Raw genomic sequence first — 18,575 nt, forward strand, 5'->3', positions numbered from 1 at the left:
AACTCCTACCAGATGGAGTTACACCAGCAATTAATTTGGTGCAATTACTTCCACACAACTGTGTTGGAAATCATTGCAAGATAGATCAACTCATTAACAATAGGAAAACAACGTTGCAAAACTCCAATCACCTCCTTCCAAGTGTTATGCACTCACTTTCCACTGAAATTAATGCAAATTATGCAAATGGGGTGCCTGGCTTCCTGGATCACTGCATTGAGTAATTGGGGTACAGCTCCTGGATGTACCTGCTCAGAAGTAAACACAGTGATGAGGGGAGAGAGATGACCTAGACTGAAAACAGTTCTTGTGCTTCCATTTTCCCCAAACCTACTGCTGGCAATATCTTGCTGTTTCTCTTGGCAAACATACATCTTCAGCTTCTGGTCTGGGCCTGCTGTTGCTACAAAAACTTCAGCTTTAATATGGAAATCTGCATGTTTTCTGATTAATATTTCCATCAAGCTTAGTCCTGGGTAAACATTGTGTAACATTAGCATTCATCAGTGGACTTGCACAATCCCCTTGGAAAAACATTGAAAAAATATTTCAAAAACCTGCTTTTGGTCTAGAATGAATATTACAGCCACAGAAAAGATCTTTGTAAAAGAGAATAATTTTCCTCTCTTACAGAGATTGATAAATGACTCACAAGTCAATCGTTCACTTTTCAGTGCATTATTGCCTGATTAGTCAAGTGCTGATGCAATTAAACTTAATGATCTTACTGAGTAGGTGTCTGCTTAGATTGGCATTTTAAAAGAACAGGTCATTAGTATTTCTGGAAAACAGAACCTTTCTTTGTTTTTACCATCCTATTTCTATATTTCCATTGCTACCAGTCACCACTTCAGATGACACTGCACTGTTCTCCTTTGGAGCTGGTATCTAATTGCACATCACAGATCAGCTGCTAAGGAAGCATGCAAAGCTTATGGAGTATCAGTTCAGGAGTTGCTCCAAATAGAGAAGAGATTATGCAAGTTACTTTTCCCAAGGTGAATGACAGACATGCAGGAAGGGCTCAGTTTCTGTTGGCAGGAAGGCCTGACAGACTGCTGGACCTCAGCCTCTGGAGGGCTGGCAGAAGAGGATATTCCATCCTGAGAGGTGCTAAGCTCCTGCTGCTGCTGCCAGGAGAGTAAAGAAGACACAGGGCATCCCATGTGACATGGGAAACTTGAGGAGCAGCACAGGACATGGACCGGGTTGTTTCCAACAAAAGGAATCTTTTGTACGTAAACAAAGTTTGGTAGCAAAGTGTTGAGTCCAGGAAATAATTTCTGGTGAGGAGAACAAGCTTTCCTTCTGAGAGGAGTGCAATCACTTCTCTATTGTTCTCCTAGTTCCGCCACAATTTAGTCTTGGCTGTGTCTCCAGTGAGAAAGTACTACTTGGAACATAAAGGAATTTGAGAGAACACACAGAGGAAAACAAAAAACCCGAGATGTCCTTTCACATTTGATTTCAAAAAGTGAATTTAGCAGGTGAGAACATGTTAATAGCTATATGTTTTTGCTTTGAATGGGACAATTAGTAGTGAAATTAAGCAATGGAGGACTATGGTAGGAACTGCATGGAAAGGAAAATCCATGTACGTTAGAAAACAACAGGGTCTAATAGTAGAGCACCAGTTGGTTTATGCTTCCTATGTTTGTTCACTCTCTTCAAAATACTTAAAACTATGACCACAGTTTGTGTATTTCTAAGAAAGAAAACTAAACTATTGCTGTCCCTACTCTGTCACAGATCCTGATTTTCCAGACATGGGACAGGCTTCCTGTAGAAGTACCTCCAGTGTCTTAATTGATGCATTTGGACCAGGAGAGCTAATGCAACAAGATGACAATCAAGCCCATGGGTCAACAGATTCAGAAATAAGTATCTAAAATTAGATGCCTAATTTCATAATTAGGAACTTGAGAAGAGGTGGACTGGTATTCAAAAACACTGCAGGAGTGACAAATTCTGCTGAAGTCAGTTTGAGCTGGGAGTGAGTTTTTCTTTAAAAATCAGGCTGTTTTATTTAAATGCCTGGTATTGTTAGAGGCATATTGGACATCCTGGGTTGGAGGTTTCAATTTTCCCTCCCAAAGTATAACTGTATCAGCCTGTACCCAGTGCACAGAGCACCCATCATGTGGCACTCTAGAACATGAGTATATTCCATCCTGACAGACATTATTGTGTATGTCTGGGGACTCAAAACAAAAAGATTAGAAAAATACACTTTCCTCTCTTTGATCCTGAGGCAAGCCACAAATGTAACAGAGGCCTAAGGGCTGTTCCAAAGGATGCTGGGGAGCAGTGTGTGGAGGAACTTCTGCATGGGTTGGGGATGAATACAGAACAAAACCTCCTCTGCAGCACCCACCAACAAGGTCCTCCTGCCTCCCAGAACAGTGTGGAATAAATCAAGGTGAGGAGCTCTGAAAGCACTGCCTCATGACACTCGTGGATCTTGGCATGACATAATGAGCCAGGTTACCTGGAAGCTGTAGGGATGGGAAATGCAGTTTGGCTGTTTCTAATGTATTTTTAAATCTTATTGGGTTGATGCTATTAAAAAACTTAAATCAAGCTGTTGAATCAAGATCATTTTGGCTGAAACATTTACTCCTAAGTGCTGGAGGCTGAAGCCAACAGTGTAACACAAAGGTAGGCAGACATAGAGAAGACAATTGTCTCAGTCTGTCCTTGTTATTGGACCTATAGGTATCTTGAGAAAGAATAATAACAAACTCTTTTCCATTCAACTAGATCCCCTTATAAGATAAGGGTTTATAATTCAGTTTCAGTAACAGCTTGTAGGAATTTATGAGTTGTGAATTCATAAATTCCTATAAGTACATAAATAATTTCTTTGTAAAGTGGTTACTACTGGTGACAATTAACTGATAGTTGATTCTTCATAGGTTTTTTTAGCACATTTCAAATTTGTTGCATTGCATATTGTACCTTCCAGTCTATTTCTGATTGTCTTCACCTTTTTGCAATAATATTCTCCCAGCTTCAGTAACATTATACCACATAGGTGGAGGCCATGTCAAAAGCAGCTGTGCCACATCATTGAACAGGCGGTAATTGTTTCCAGGAATCACAGGAATCTTGATCTGCTGCATCAGACATCACTTCTTTGACAGCTACAGCTGAAAAGACACTTGGGATGGAACCTAAAATACACTCTGTGTCAGGTTGCAGGGACTGTGCCAACAGCCTACAGTGCTGAAGAAAACACAGCCATACATTTATCTTGGTTTTTGGTTTCCTTTTAAACTTCTATATGAACAAGACTTATGAGGCATCACTGTGTCATGCTGCCCCAAGTGAGGACATTTTAAAATCCTCATTTGAGACAAGTTTCACATGTGATTACTGTTCACAAGAGAAATAAAGGTCTGGCACATTTCAGGAAAAGGAGATAGGATGGGCCTGTTAAGGTTTCCACCAAAATTCATGCACTGTTTGTGCCAGAGCCACTTTGTCCACAGAGAGGCTACAGCCTAAGCTCTCACCAGTTTAGACAGTGAGGTTAAGCTACCATGAGACAGGAATGGATAAGAAACCTGGTTTTGTCCCTGCTTGTGCTCCCAGAAGTATGTGTTGGTCTAGACTTGGCAGTGGGAGGGCAGTCAAAGTTCTGTTTGTGTTTCTAAGCTAATCCTGCTTTTGTGTGATGTGTAATACAACCATGTGCTTTTCAGATATTAAAGTTGATGCTAAGCTTCTGAGGTCAGAGATTCATTTCAGCACTGTCATTGCTGTCATCAGATTTTCAAGTGTGTGTAAGCAAATTCCCGTGGTGGAAGCCCCGTATCCCATATTTTCTCTGTGTATTCATGCAGTATTTATAATTTTTATAATTTTTTTTGTGACTGGGAGAAAAATTATGAGTTCAAGGATATTTTTAGGTGTTTTACCCAAACTAAGTCCACAAATTTGTCTGGGATTTTTGTCATTATTTTGCTTTTACTATTATACATTGAATATTGTATAATTAGATCTCTCAAATAATTTTGCGTTCTGCTTTTTTTCAGATCAATTATGTGTCTATGTGGTCAAAAGGGAAAGGTCCTTCTTCATCTGAAGTGAAGCAGGGCCTGAAGGATGTATCTCAGACATACCCATGGCTCTCAGGGTCCAGGAATGCACTGACTCAGGAGTGGAAGCTGAACCCAAAATCTCCTACATGGTCACACAGAGTAGGACTGCACACCAGATGTGGCTTTCTCTTGTCATATGCCTAAAACTTTGTTAATGATAAGTGGTTTTCGGGCTGGCAATTAATTTCCCATTGCCTTGAACTCCTAAGAACTACAAGGTAATGAGAAGCTAACTGGCTTATTAATTAAAATGGGAAAAAGTATTTTGAGGTAGCATTTTCCTGGAAGTGGGGTCCATTTGTGTCTGATGAGCTGTTTTATAAAAAAGTGCTAAAATGAGATTAAAACTTTTAAAACTATTAAAAAATAGTATGTGAAGCTTAATGGCTAAATAGCTACAATTGTAATTAAATAGTAGAAAGGTAGATTTGGTTTTGGCTGTAAAACCAATATTAAAACAAGGTACAAACTAATTTGCAGTGTCCTAGAGCAACAATTAGTGTCCTAAAGGATGTGACTTTTCATTAGGATGACTAGGAGGATCTGACAGGTGGCTGAATCATGCCCACTGCAGTCACGCTGAACTTCATCTACATGCACCCACAGTATTTATTGCTCAGTCAAATTCTTTTATAATTCTGGATTGCCACATGTGCAATTACATTGCATCCGGCAGAGAGCTCTGAGATCTGTAATTACCAAACACGTCCACAGCAGTCACACAGCAACAGAAGTGACACTCATGTACTCACGAGTGTAAAATCAAAGCACTGCACCTCCCACCTGCCCATGACTGAATTGAGAGGTGTTTACTGCACAGCTTATTCTGTGAAGCACCCTCCCAGTGTAATGATACACAACTGATAAATGAGAGTGGGAAATAGGTGCAGTTCACACAAGCCAAACAGTGCAGAACTGAGTTATTCTGGAACTTTACAGTCTTTGCAATACCTCCAAGTGCATGCTCAGCTAGCTGTGAGAAAAAAGTGGCTGTGCAGAGCCCAGATGTACACATATCTGCAGGGATGCTGGCACACTAGAAAGAATCAGGAATTGGCTAGGCTATGCACAAGGGTCAGAAGACTTGAGTATGTGCAAGTCACCTTGTTGTAGGGAGTGAGTGCCTCCCATAGGGCTCGGGCTGTAGGATGGGATGTTTGTAAACAATCTCAGTGGAGGGAATTACCATAGTAATGACTGGAGATGTGGCAGAGTCTGTGCACATCCCACCTTTAGGACCATCTAAAAGCACGACAAACACTGTATTGTCTCATCTGTCTTTCTGACTGAGTCCCAATCCGAGTAACAGAGCTGTCCATGTGGCCTGCCCTGGCTGTGGCACAGCCTCCAGATGAGCTGTACGTTGACATTCCAGCTCTTCTGCAGTACAGATTCCCCTTTCGAGCAGTTCTTTCTGCTCTCTAGAGGCCACTTCAGCCGGCCTAGATCTGCTCCTGGTGGAAGAGGGATCCCCATCACCAGGGCAGTTTGTTTCCCTGTTCTCCGTGGCGCATTTGGCAGTGCGTCTAAGCGATGGGGGGATTGGGGCACGGGCAGGGGAGGGGGTCCGCGCTGGCAGCCCCGGTCCTGACCTGCTTTGCTAGGCAGGCCTGACGTGAGAGATGGCGCCGGCCCGTCCCTTTCAGTGAAACCTGTATTTCTGCTGGATTAAGGCGGTTGTGTAAGCGCAGCCCATTGTTCCTCCGCACAATGTTGTTATCAGCGTGAAGCGAGCGCCGAGCACGGCGCCGCCGGGCAGGGCGGGCGCGGGCAGCGCTGCCCCGGGGCAGGGGCGCACCGGGCGCTGCTCCCGCCCCCAGCCCGCAGCGGTGAGCGGGGAGCAGGCGGGGGCTCAGCTGCCGCCCGGCGGGCACTTCACACCTGGAATCGCCCTCTGCGGACACGCGTGCATTTAAACTCGGCGGCCATGGGCTCCAGCGGGCACACGCGTGCGAGGGGCAGAGGGAAGGAGGCCGGGCAGCGGCTGGCGCACTGCGGGAACGGCGCGGGTGAGGGGCCGCGCCAGCCTCCGCCGGAGCCGGGTGAGTGAGTGAGGGGCCGCTCCCGTCCCCGGGCGGGAGCCTGGCTGCCAGAGCACTCGGCGTGGGGGTAGGGGCGAACGGACGATGCCGTTCGCGCAAACCCATAAACCCAGCGGCGCCGTTTGCACCGCAGGGAACGGGTGTCCCGGGGCAGCGGGAACCGCGCTCCCGGCGGGAGCGTGCCGTGCCGTGCCGTGCCGAGCCGAGCCGCGGCCGCGCTCTGTTGCTGTGACAACCGAGCCGCCCGAGGGCGGGCGGGCGGGCGCGGGGCATTGGCCGCCGTGCGGCACGTGGGGCGGCGGTGGGCCGGGCAGGCCCGCCCGGGGGCGGGATGAGCGCGGCGCGGGGCGGGCGCAGCGGGGCCCGCGGTCACGCCGGGCGATGGTCGCGTCCTCCCCCGTCGGTGGCCAAGTGTGGCGGGTACCCCCAGTCGAGCTGCGCTGCCCCGGCTCGCTCTGCCTTGCCGTGCCTGCCGCCGGGCTGTGATGTGTGTGCCCCGCTCGGCGGGAGGCGGGGAATGCCCGGCGGAGAGGAGGGGAGTTAGTCAGCGGCGAGGAGGAGGAGGCAGGGCCGGAGGCAGAGCCATGGAGAGCAGCGCTGGGCGGGCGGGGCGGCCTGTGTGACCGGGGCGCAGCGCGGGGGCACGGCCCGGCAGCCCGGGCGGCAGCGGCGGGGCCGGGGATGAAGGTGCGGCGCAGCCCCGCCGCCAGCCGCCGGCCCGTGACGGGGCGGGGGCCGCGGCCCCGACGGGGCGGGCGGGGGGCCGCTCGCTGCCTTCCTGGGGCAGGCGGGCGGGCGGGCAGGAGGGAGGGGACTCCGGCAGGGGCTGCCGTCGCCCGGGGCCGCGGTGACTCAGAGCCGGCGCGGGCGGGGGTGAGCCGAGGTCTGTTGTTGTGGGATTTTTTCCCCGGCAGGTTATAAATAGCCCCGCGCGGCGCCGTGTCACGGAAGGACACCCTGGCCGGGCGCGGGCAGAGGCCGCCGGCGCGCAGCCTCCCCCGGCCGGCCGCCGCCAGCCCGCCCGCCCGCCGGCCCAGCTGCCGTAGCGGCGGGGCCGCCTCCCGCCGGCCGTGCCCGCTGCCGGGGCCACAGTGACACCGCCGGCCGGGGCAGCCGCAGCCCGGCTCCGTGGGGACAGCGGCGCGGCACCTCGGCCCTGTCAGACCTCGCTGAGGCAGCAGGGAAGATGAAGCCGGAACGAGGTAAAGGGCTTATCAGTCCGTTTCTTTTTGTTTGTTTTGTCTGTAGGATTACAAGTAGCCCGGTGGATGGCTTCGATGTTATCGCTCTATTTCCTTACCCCCCTCCCCTGTCATTTTGGGGGGTGGGAAAGGATCCAGGTACTCGGGCTGAGCTCGGGAAATGCCGGTGGGAGTGGGATGCGGAGGGTGCCCCGCCAAGGGGGCTTCCAGCCCCATGTCCTGCCTGCCCTTCGGCTTCCCATTGTCTCGGCTGGATGGAAGGAGACAAACGCCGTAGCCAAGTGCTTTTGCTGTGGGAATGCTGCAGTTCGTGTGTCAGACACAGCCGGCTCGTTAGCACAGTCCTGCAGTGCTGAGCCGAGAGTCGGTCAAAGGCAAATCGGGCATCGACAGACAAAGCCAGCAGATGTACAGAAATATCTAAATATAGCTGGAAAAACCCTGAAAATAACCATAAGTTATATCTGTGTTGTTTTATAAACTGTCAGTGCTTTTTCCCCCCAGTTATAATGGAGGTATTTCATAACAAGCGTGGTGAAATATAAATTTTTCACGATTATTTGGTTACATCCTATCGGATTACTGACATCTGGTTTTACAGAAAAATCAAGACAGCAGTCTACGTATATGTTTATAACACTTGAGCTCTTTTGCTGTATAGCAACAGCTGCTGATGCCCCTAGAGTTGGAAATATGTCATGACTTCTATTTTGATCCACAGAGCAGTGATTATTGATTCGTGTTAAAGCAAGACATTTTTTGAAGAAAATCTTAGAAGTGCTCATCGTAATATTCAGAATGTTAGTTAAAAACAATAATCCATGTTTCCTAAAGTTTTGATGATTCTATTGATTATCTGGTTCCTTTCAGTGTAAAAACATGTTCTAATCACTGTTATAATCACCTTGGTGTTTTGAGAAACACTTTTATATAGCTCAGATATTCGTGTATTAAGTGCTAACACTTACATGACATACACATCCTAATTAGGTTTGTTAATGACAGGTTTGCTAATAGCGACACTGCATACATGACCACTCTCAGGTGGATTTCTTGTTTGTATGTGCTGCAAGGATTATATGGTGTGATGATAGCACAGATAGTACAGAAGCAATCATAAATTAATGGGGTTTAAGTAACATGGTTTTGAAATGGGCCTTTCTCATTGCTTTCCTCCTTGTTTCTTAACTGCTTAAACCTTCACACCATCTACTGCAGCAAGGCTGGTTGTTTGTAGGATCTTTAGATTTTAATATCAGACGCTGAAGTTTGAAAACTGTTTACTGTCAGGGTAAAATTATATTTCAAAATAGCCAGCTAAAACCCAAGTCAATATTTGCAGCTTTAGTATGTTCTAATCTAGCAGTTCAACATCTGCATGACCTTTGTGTATTCCTTTCTTTAATTTTTAGGCAGAAGGAGTTAGACCACTGCAAACATTTTAAGTTGCTGTATGTTAAGTGATCAGATGCCTTTTTTAATCAATCTGGTGTGGAGGGAACCAAATTGGTACAGAAAGCAAGTTATTAGGTTCCTGGGGTATTTTTGTGGGTTTTTTTCTTTTTTTTCCTGTAAGCTGGGAAATAATAAATTGAGATTCTTATACAGTGTAAAGTGTTTACCGTGGACTGGGCAAAATCCTTCAGAAGTTATGTTTTGAAAGTCTTCTAAGATAATTAACAAAAGTCTTGAAGTAAATAATGGATCTTACCAAACGTGGGAGGGTATCTCCAGCCATTTTAGTGGATCCCTCCAGCTTAACTGTGTGCTAATACAGCAGAGCAATACCGTGCACAAAGGGGGTTGTGAAAGTGCTGCCTAAATGCCATGTGCAGCCCACAGAGACTCTTAGGAGGCACGAATCATGCAAATGTTTACATGTGCTGCTTTCTGCATAGCAGCTGTAGCACAGGACACAAGCAGTCAAGTGTGCAGTCACCTGCTTCCAATTGTCGCAGATTGATAGCAAAGGGCAGAGGAGAGGCAGACCACTCAGCTTGCCACAGGTTTCACTGCTCTACAGAGCCTCAAAATCCTGGGAAGACTGTAAGTTCACACCCCAAGTAAAGCATAAAAAAGCAGACTTTGAACAGGCTTGCAATGTGTTGGCTTTTTGTTGTTGTTGTTGTTCTTACAAATAATTATATCAGAATCAATTTGGAGCAGAGGGATGCAGTTCTTGTTAGAATTTAACTCAGCACTGCACTGAAGATTGTACTGCCCAGGCACGTTGGGAGAGATGTGGTTTAGCCTTTGCTGAACTACCAGTAAGGTTCTTGTTATCCCCAGCAAAGATGGATGATGCAGGAGAAGAAAGAGGAGATCTAAATGTACAACTATTTTTATCAGTGGGAAGTGCTACAGAATGTTTAAATTTAAGGAGGTGAGAGGGAGGGACAGAAATGAAGAAAACATGGGAATTTGGCCCGAAGGTACTTACCTCAATAGGAGAGGAAGTTGGAAAATTGCAGCTATAGGTATGTAATGTGTGAGAGCAGTGTGGAGGGGATGGAATATGGAGCTCTGCATAGCAAACCTGCAGAGCAGTTCTGTGGGTGAGGGAGAGCAGGAAGAGATCTTCAAAAGTGCAGGCAAAAATGTGGGCTTATTCCTTTGCCAGGCAAAGGCACAGGGCACTCCCAGGATGTATCTCATGAGCATCACTCGGGACATGGCCCTCAGGTGGGGTTTGAGTGGGAGGACAGTGGCTGCTCTGAGCACATTCTGTACTGGGTCTAGGGAACGCAGTAACCCAAGTACTGACGGCTGCTGCTCAGCTTTACCTTCCCTGTGCTTAAAGTGGACTGTTGAAGCATCTTAAAATACAGTGGTCATGGTGCTTCAGCTGAGTCTCCACTGGTGCCAGAGAGAAGAATGATTTATCTCCCTTTCTTACATGCAATGTTTTTGGAGTGATGTTTGAGTTTGGGGTTAGTTTTGGTTGTTTTTTGGGTTTTTTTCTTTCTGCAGTAACAACATATCAGGTTACCTGGCTTTGATCCATGATATCATCACGTTTTAGTTTCTGCAGTACAGCTGCCTAGTCAGCTGCTTCGTGCTGCATGTTTGGACTGCTGTTTCCTTTCTCAAGTACAGAGCTTTGCTCTTGCTTCTATTGAACTTCGTTCTAATGACTTCTGGTCGCTTCGGCAGTTTATTGAGTTTGGAGGACAGAATAAGGCTTCGTAGCAGAGTGCTTGCAAAGTTTTCCAGCTCAGCTTTGTTCATAAACTGTATAAACACACTGTTTCACCATCAGCATTAATGAAAACATTGCATAATGTCAGGGTGATAGCTTGCTGCCAAACTCAGAAGGCTTGTTATGTACTCTTAGAGTACACTTGGTGCACAACTGGAAAACATCTTGTGGTTTAGATGAATCTACACTATAGTCATATTTTACTGTGGAAATGTTACAAGACATCAAAAGTTTTGCTGTAGTCTAAATAGCTGGGAGTTATTGCTCCTTCCTCCTCCCTCCTCCTCATTGCATGAATGATCAGTTAAAGGAGGAAGACAGGCTTGTTTGTCTCTAAATGCATGCTGGCTCGGTTTTTATCACCTTATTCTAGTGTTTTCTTACTTTCTTATTGCCTTGCTTTGTTTATTCCTCTGTGTGTGTTCTCTGTGTAGAGGCTATTTTGTTTTCACTTACAAATTAAACAAAAAGCAGTCCTTTCTTACTTTCTGAAGCATTAATTCCCTCCTTGAGATTATCCTAATTTACAGAAATGACTTTCTGTCTACAAGAGAGGAACAAGCAGACTGAAGATTGCTTTTTGTCTTCTCCTTCCTTCTTTGCAAGTCAAACTTGGATATCTGCCTCAGGGTCTGTTTGTAGTAACTGGGTTAAGGAACTTCTGCCACATTACTTGGTGGGTTGGTGTGGAAAGAGGTAACTCTTGGTTCAGCAAAAGTCTGTTTACTGCCTCCTATGAGAAACATAGCTGAGGCATTTTGGGATCTGTCTGTGGGGAAAGCTGGAGGAGAGCTTAATGAACAGTTGATGGAATTTAGATTCTTAGGAGGAAGGATGAGGAGGCATGGGACTCAGGGGAAGTGAGCTGAACCAGTGTGTTCAGTTGTGGAGTTGGTTGTTAATTTAGGAGATGTGGGTAAGGCCCTTGTTTTTATAAGCATAAAATATGCCCTATATTAACTGGTGAAGATGTTATGGAAAACTTTTTAGCAAAGATGATGTGCTACAGAGTATGCAGATTAGGAAGTGAAAATATATATTGAAAAAGGATGAGTGTTGTTTTAGTGTCCTATATTGAACCATGATCCAGACACTTTAATTTTGTAGTATCTTCTCAGTGAAATGTCACAGAGCACTTAAACTTTTCCATGGCAGAATGATGCAGGCAGTCAACAAAGTAATAAAGTGGAAATGAGCTGCTTCCTGCTCGGTGGAGCTGTCACTCCAGAGGCACTGGGGCAGTGCCCGGGGCTGGGTTGCCACAGGTAAGTGCAGGTTGGGTGCTGATGAGCTGGGCTGACGCTGTGCCTGCCCCAGGAAGCCCCCGGGCAAACAGGGCACGTGTGGCCAGCTGCGTGTGTGCCGGCAGCCTGCTCCTCCTGCCTGCGTGGCTGCCAATAAAACCTGCTTGTTCTCAGAGAGAAACAACACCTGAAACTGCTCAGGGTAAAAAACCCCACCGAGCCGAGCAAACTGACAGGTACTGCACTGACATTCCTTTAATGGGGCATGGAGCCATCCAGCTCTAATCTTTGGGGAGAGCAGATTTGTCCTGAGAACAGATAACATATAGATACAGGATATGAGTGAACAGGAACAGAAGCCTTTGTTTTTTAATTGAGGGTGGAGTCTAGATGCTTTCAATGCAGTTCTGTCCTTGCACCTGAAAAATGGCAGTATAAACTCTCTTTTTATTAAATTTCTACTTTAAACGTTTAACTTGGAAGAATTCTTAGATTTTAGGTGCTTAGCTTTTTAAAAATGTTAGGCACCAAAAAATTTGAAGTATATTTATTTGTAGAATGGAAAAATCTCAGGTTTCAATTTGAAATGCCAGCTTAGTTTTCTTACCTTACTGTTCTGCAATTTGTACCTGGCTATTGACAGCAAGGCAAGTCTTCCTGTTGTAAAAGTATTTCTTGGGTTGAAAGGGTGTTTTTATCATTGTTCAGCAGTGAGAGTTCTTCATGGCATACCTGTTTCTCAGAGAGAACCATCCCAATAACAACTTTGCCATTTTTTGGTAGTTTGCTTGGTGTTGTCCATATTAGCTGCCTTTAGCTGTTGCTAAAAGAGATGCTGCTGGAGTGGCATTTAGGTGGATATTTTGGGGACTGTGGATATGCCAAGCCCATAGGCTTGGAGTATATAAACTGACCCTTCTGACCATATTCTTTACTTGCTACAGTGAGAAACTTCGGCATGTCAGTTAAGATCCCTGGGGTGAAACATATTAGGTTGGACTTTGCTGTTAAGGGCAGTGTTGACATTATTATTGGATCTGAGGTCTGCCAGCTTCTAAATGTTTTTAAAAATAAGCTAACATTTATATATACAGATTCTCATGAGAGACAAGAGTTTGCTGCCAAATGAAATTCTACTTATTAAAATTAGAAGTCTTCTGTGAAAACAGAGTAGCTGACGAGAACAAACCAGCTATATGACATTTGTTAAAAGAACTTACTCTGTCTGCTTCACTGTTTATAAAATGTTTCTTTGGTATTTTGACAGACTTCTACTAATAGCAGCCATTTACTGGTGGAGAAATAGCCATAACCTTTTATCTTTTCAGCAATGAGTTTAAGGTAACAGTCCAGCTATTCTTTTAGTCCATAAGGTCTTGCAGTTTAACTGTAAATATAGTGGTAGTTATTGTCTCCATTCCAATGTAATACTTGATAAACTATGTTTTTTTGAATTTTGAGTGTCTCACATCGTCTTTCAAGGAGGTGGTAAATTGTTCAGTCTTTGTAGGTGATTTAAATTTAATGTTTAGACAGAAGCCAGTTTTTAAGTTAAAATTGTTTTAGAAGTGCACGTACAGTTGCATGGTTACCTTTGTACTACCCAGTACTAAAACTCCATGAATAAGTAGGCAATTAAGGATGAATGCAAATTCAGCGGAGTGCCTCTTGGACCTGGGTAGGTAGCTGGACTTTGGAAGACTTCACTTTCATTACCTATTCCCTTTTCTGCTGGTCTCGTGCAGGGTGGCATGACTACAGCTACAAGCACATGGCTGAAGCCATGTGAATTATTCTTGCTCTGCAATCAGAGCTGTACTGAGATTGGGAGAGATTTTTTTTTACAAAGGCTACTTGTAAACAGAATAACTGAATTGTAAGTCATTAAAATTCTCCATCTTTTCTTAATAATTCAGAGTTAATCTGACCAAGTCAAGACCAACTCACTTGTACTAATACATTTCCTTCTATGTTAAATGGGCCTAACCAGTTCTTTGGCTGATGATTTTTCATGCTAGCTTTGGGACCAAAACTGGTTCAGGTTGCTGTCTGGGGTGGTATTACAACATCACATTGACTCAAGATGCAAAGATGTAATAGGGTAGTGTGAGGATGTTCTTGGGGATAATTTGGAGAGGGAGCTGTGTGTGAGGCAGCTGAACACACAGGGAGGGAGCACTCTGCATGCATGAAATACTAATGGCATTTCATGTCTGTGCTGATTGTAACAGTCCTTATAATGAATAAAGGCAAGCAAAATAGCCTTACTGAGAAATCTTCTGAACAACTTTGTTTCTTCAGGAGCAGTAAGGGGAGCTCTTCCCCCCCTACACATTTATTTGTATTGGTTTGACCACTTTTCTTTGTGGGCAGGCATGCAGTCTCTCTCTGTGCAGGGATGTAGTACCAGTAACCATGGGGCAGCTGAGCTTCCCTCTTAGCAATGACCAGTGTGTTTCCCAAACCTGTTGGCTTTTTCTAAGGAAAAAAACAAGTTGGATTTTCTTCTGAGGCATAAAAAAGGGAGAATATATCTGAAATAGGGACTCTGGTTGCACGTGAGCAATGTCATCTGTTTTACATTACACAAGTTAGTGATCTTTTTTCCATCAAGATCCCTGGGAACCAGGTTGTTAAGTAAGTCCATTTTGGATAGTGAACTGCTTCAGGGAGTCTATGAGCAGGTGCTTGTGCTAATTTAACCTCTTGACTGCTTGTGCTAATTTGACTTCTTAATGGTGCTTGCTGTGTATGCAGGGCTCCTTTTGCCCACTAATGAGCCTTCAGGATTTCTAGGACATATTTCACACTTCTCTGTGCTGTAACAAATCAAGCTTCTTTCTCAGGATGCTATGCAAGTATCAACTTGTTTTGTGTAATGGGGGCAGGAAGGGCAAAAAGAGACGCAGAACTTGAGTAAAATTGAAGGTGGCAAGTATTATTTCATATCCTCAGTACAGTCAGCATCACAATGGGAGGTGGCAGAGTGGCAGCTGGTTTCTTCTGAGGGACAAAGGAAGGAGAAGGAGAGGTGCAGGAAGAGCTGCTGTGGTCAGCCTGCTTTTTTTTCAGAGCAATGGGAAGCCCTTCTCCCCTGCCAGGTATTGTTCTCCTTGATTCCCTGCCAGGGCACCAGCCCAGCAACGCCAGTGAAACAAACCATGGCTCAAACTCACACTTCCAGGCAGGTCAGCAAGTTTGGTGGAAGGCTTTGTTTGCAGGCTTGGGGGGCAGAGAGGGTGTGTAAGAGCAGCATCTGAGTAAATGTCTGTGATGGCTCCTTGCCATACCTTCTGTGTTAACAGAGACTGAAGTTCTGATATGTTGAGCTGATGCTTTCTTTAATGTGCAGTTCTCTGTAAAGTCACAAGTACTGGTGCATTTCCTTTGCATGTTGGATCTGAATCTTCAAGACTTTTATTTACTTGTTCTTTATTTTTAAATTTTCATTAAGTAGGTGAATTTGAGGGTAGGGGAAAAGAGAATAGTTGCATCAAGAAGGGAAGAACTTCAGTAAATATTACAGTGATGTGGAATAAAAGAGTAGGAGTTTCCTATCAATAGGAACTGCACAGGGACAAAATTGTGAAGGTCAGCATGGACTGGGAATGCTGTTGGGTCAAAGGGTTTGATACCAACACTCATGCTGTTCAAAGGTAAACCCTTTTTTCTCTGCTGTAAATGTCTTTAAAATTGAGCTTCAAGTATATTTTCTATATATAGAAAGTTTTCTCACTTCAGTTACCTTTTAGTGAAAAGTATGACTTTGTTTTAATCTGAGGGGGAAGCAGCTTCTTCCTTTTGAAGCACATGCTATTTGAATTGCCAGAGGAATTTTGTTTACTGTGGGGAAACCATGAGAAACAAAGTATCTAGAGATATGGAATTGGAGGATAGGCCTTGAGTAATGGTTGCTACCATAGCTGTACTAGCAGTAGTACTCATGGTGTAACTGCCTACACCGTGCTAACACAAGCAAGGTGTGGAGGACTCCTCTGAGGAGGCTGCTGGTAAAAAGTGGAGGAGTAAAACCAAATAGCTAGTTCAGGTGAAACAGAGGGAATAGTTGATGATACTGGAAATGTCTGAAGGCAAAGTTCAATGTAAAACTGCTGGAATGCACACCTGGCTCACCTTGCACCAAGCACTTAGGCCAGTCGTGACTGGCTGTTATTGTGCTGCCTCTGGATGTTTGCTACGAGAGCCTTGCTGAATTAACAACTTTGTATGAGAAAGTATTTTGGATCCACTAGAGATGAAAGTTATGGTACTTGATGTGCACTGTATGTTCTTTCATCCCATCCTCATGTTGAGAAGATGGAGTGGCCTTTTATAAATATTTCAGGACACTCTTTGTAAACTGGCAAAATTAATTCTTGTGTAAGTTTCTAGTATGAAATCTGAGCAGCTTTATGTTACACACTGATTTTTATTTTATTTAGTTTTAATTTTTTGTTTGACTTAAAAATCATAGTGGGATGTTAGCATCTGATGCTTGCAGCTTCTCTAGGTGTACTGTGAACTGTATGTAGCCTTTCTCACTCAAGAAATTTGAGTTTGGGCATAAGTAGAAGGAAAACTATACACAGAGTGTGAGTGGTGTATCTAACCATCTCTTTGACATGCATTGCAAGCATCAAGAACTGACCTCAGCTTTGTTCTGAGGAATTGAGCATCTGTACTGGGAGAAAGGGAATAAGGCAGTCTACATGAGAGCTCTTGATGGTTTTATGTTCTGCAAATTAGTAACTCAATCCAAAATGTTTGTTTCAAGGAAGGGATGTGTTAGTAGAAGTGTATTTTTATTTTTAGCTTGTCTCCATGACTAGGCTGTGTAAACATAAGGTGCTATGGAGTCACTTAGGCTTTGCTCCTTCGGGGTCACATGCACACCTTGCTTTTCCTGCACAAGGGAGGGCTGGAACGTGAATTAGAGAGTTTTTCTGAACTGGCTCATTACTAGACAACCTGTGCTTTGGCATGGCCCTTCAAAGGTTGAAGCTGAGTGTTTTTTATAATGTAGGGATGATGCCAATTATGTCTATTGGCAAGTGCCTCTGAGTTGATGTGTAATTCACTTGATACTGAGATGAACCATGCTTGGCTCTGATTTCCTGCTTTATGGAATATGTAGGGCTGCTTACTCCCAAGGTGTTGGGATAAAATCCACAGTTATGAAGACCTCACCTTTTTCATTTTTAGAAGTGTTATTTTATTTGTGGCAGAAGGTGGGTTAAAATACAGTCTGGTTATCTTGATTGTTGCCTGTCATTTTGCACAGTGTTAGAACTGTGAGGATAATAGTATTTGAAGTGCAGGTACTTTATGATGGTGAAGTATGCAGCTTAGGATAAAGTCCTGTGTGCAACCATATTCTCATGTAAAGTATCTTGTGCCTCTGGAATTTGTGGGAGCGTGAGAGATCCAATAAATGAATAATGTCCTTCAAGGTAGATTTTGCTTTGGTAGAATTTCTAATATTGCAGTTTATAAATTTAGCATGTTATTGGATCGGATGCATTCACTTCTGGGGTGTTTGTCCACAAACAGGCTCAGGGCTCAGCTCAGTGTACCTACAGCTGGTTTAGGACTGTAACCTTAAAAGCTGGCGTGTCAACAAACTGTCCTACTTTTACTGTACTTGAAGAATATCTGGTGTGAAAAGATCTTTGTGGTTGCACTGCAGCAGTGCAGTGTGGGGAGGCTGTTCAGGAGCAGTATGGTGGGTAGGTATGCCTGTCATCTAGAGACAGCTGCTCATCACTAAAACATTGTTAGCTGGCCTGTAAAAACAGCTGGTGGCTCCTGAATGCTGTCTCTGCTGGCCCCTGTGGGAATTGACTTGGGTGTTGTTGCTCCTGCCTCTTGTTAGCAAAACTTCTAAACATACCATGTTTTACTAATATGATAAATGTTCCTCTCACCCCTCCCATTCCTCCTGTAGATACTGAATAACTGTTTTATAGAAAATCATCTGAGTACTTTTCTCAAATGCTAGGTAGTTGCTGGATTAAGAAAACCTGAAATTGCTTTTTCAGACAACTGTGTGAATGACAGTTGTTTTTGTAGAAGTAAATGTTCCATGAAGGAAAAATACTTGGAAAGCAGACAGGTAAAATAAAATATACAGGAAGCTTGAATGTCAGTGACTAATGAAATGGTATGTTTTGCATCTATCTCTCTGTAAGGCACTATCTGTATGTGAGATCTTTAAATGGGCCAACTACTGAAAGGTATCTGACCTTCCTCAGACAAAATGTCTACTTAAAAATCTTGTATAGACTGTGTTTTCTTGCAACCACAGCTAAATTATACTGGTATATAAACTGTGAGTGGGGAAAAGTAATTTTGTGAAGTGGCATGTTTTCCATGCTCTTGAATGGGTTAGTGAGTGGTACTGGATTTTGAATGTGGTTGTGTAGTCTAGATTGATCTGGACTTTTCATAGTTTCATGGTATCTAATTACAGAACAAGGGTTTTAGTCTTGCTTTGTGATGTGGTTAGGCTGGGAGTGAGATAGGTTTTTTGCACTGATTATGTTAATATGGTACTGTCATCTGACTTTAATACTTGTAAATACGTCAGAGCTGGATGAAATTGTTTAACGTAGCCAGTACGTTGTTTAGACTATATCTAAAATAGCACATGTTGTTTTGAGATTACTCTCTTGAAACAACCTCATAAATTAGTCCTCAGAAGTGCCCATTACAAATACTGAAGTAAGAGCTGCAGTAGTGCAAGGAGAGCCGGATCCTGCTCCCGCTGTGTGCTCCGGGAGGGTCAC

The 18,575-nt window shown here is 44.4% G+C and overlaps 1 protein-coding gene across 1 annotated transcript in view; it reads left to right on the forward strand.

Annotated features, from left to right (window-relative positions):
• Nucleotides 1–7,197: 7,197 nt before the first annotated feature.
• The window catches only part of FAM214A (family with sequence similarity 214 member A), a 48,089-nt gene continuing 36,711 nt past the window's right edge, over nucleotides 7,198–18,575 (forward strand). Inside the window, exon 1 of the mRNA XM_030955050.1 lies at nucleotides 7,198–7,347. Coding sequence (XP_030810910.1) covers nucleotides 7,332–7,347 — 16 coding nt within the window. The 5' untranslated portion in view covers nucleotides 7,198–7,331. The remainder of the gene's footprint in view (nucleotides 7,348–18,575) is intronic.

Source organism: Camarhynchus parvulus, chromosome 10 (assembly GCF_901933205.1).
Source record: "Camarhynchus parvulus chromosome 10, STF_HiC, whole genome shotgun sequence".
NCBI lineage: Eukaryota > Metazoa > Chordata > Aves > Passeriformes > Thraupidae > Camarhynchus > Camarhynchus parvulus.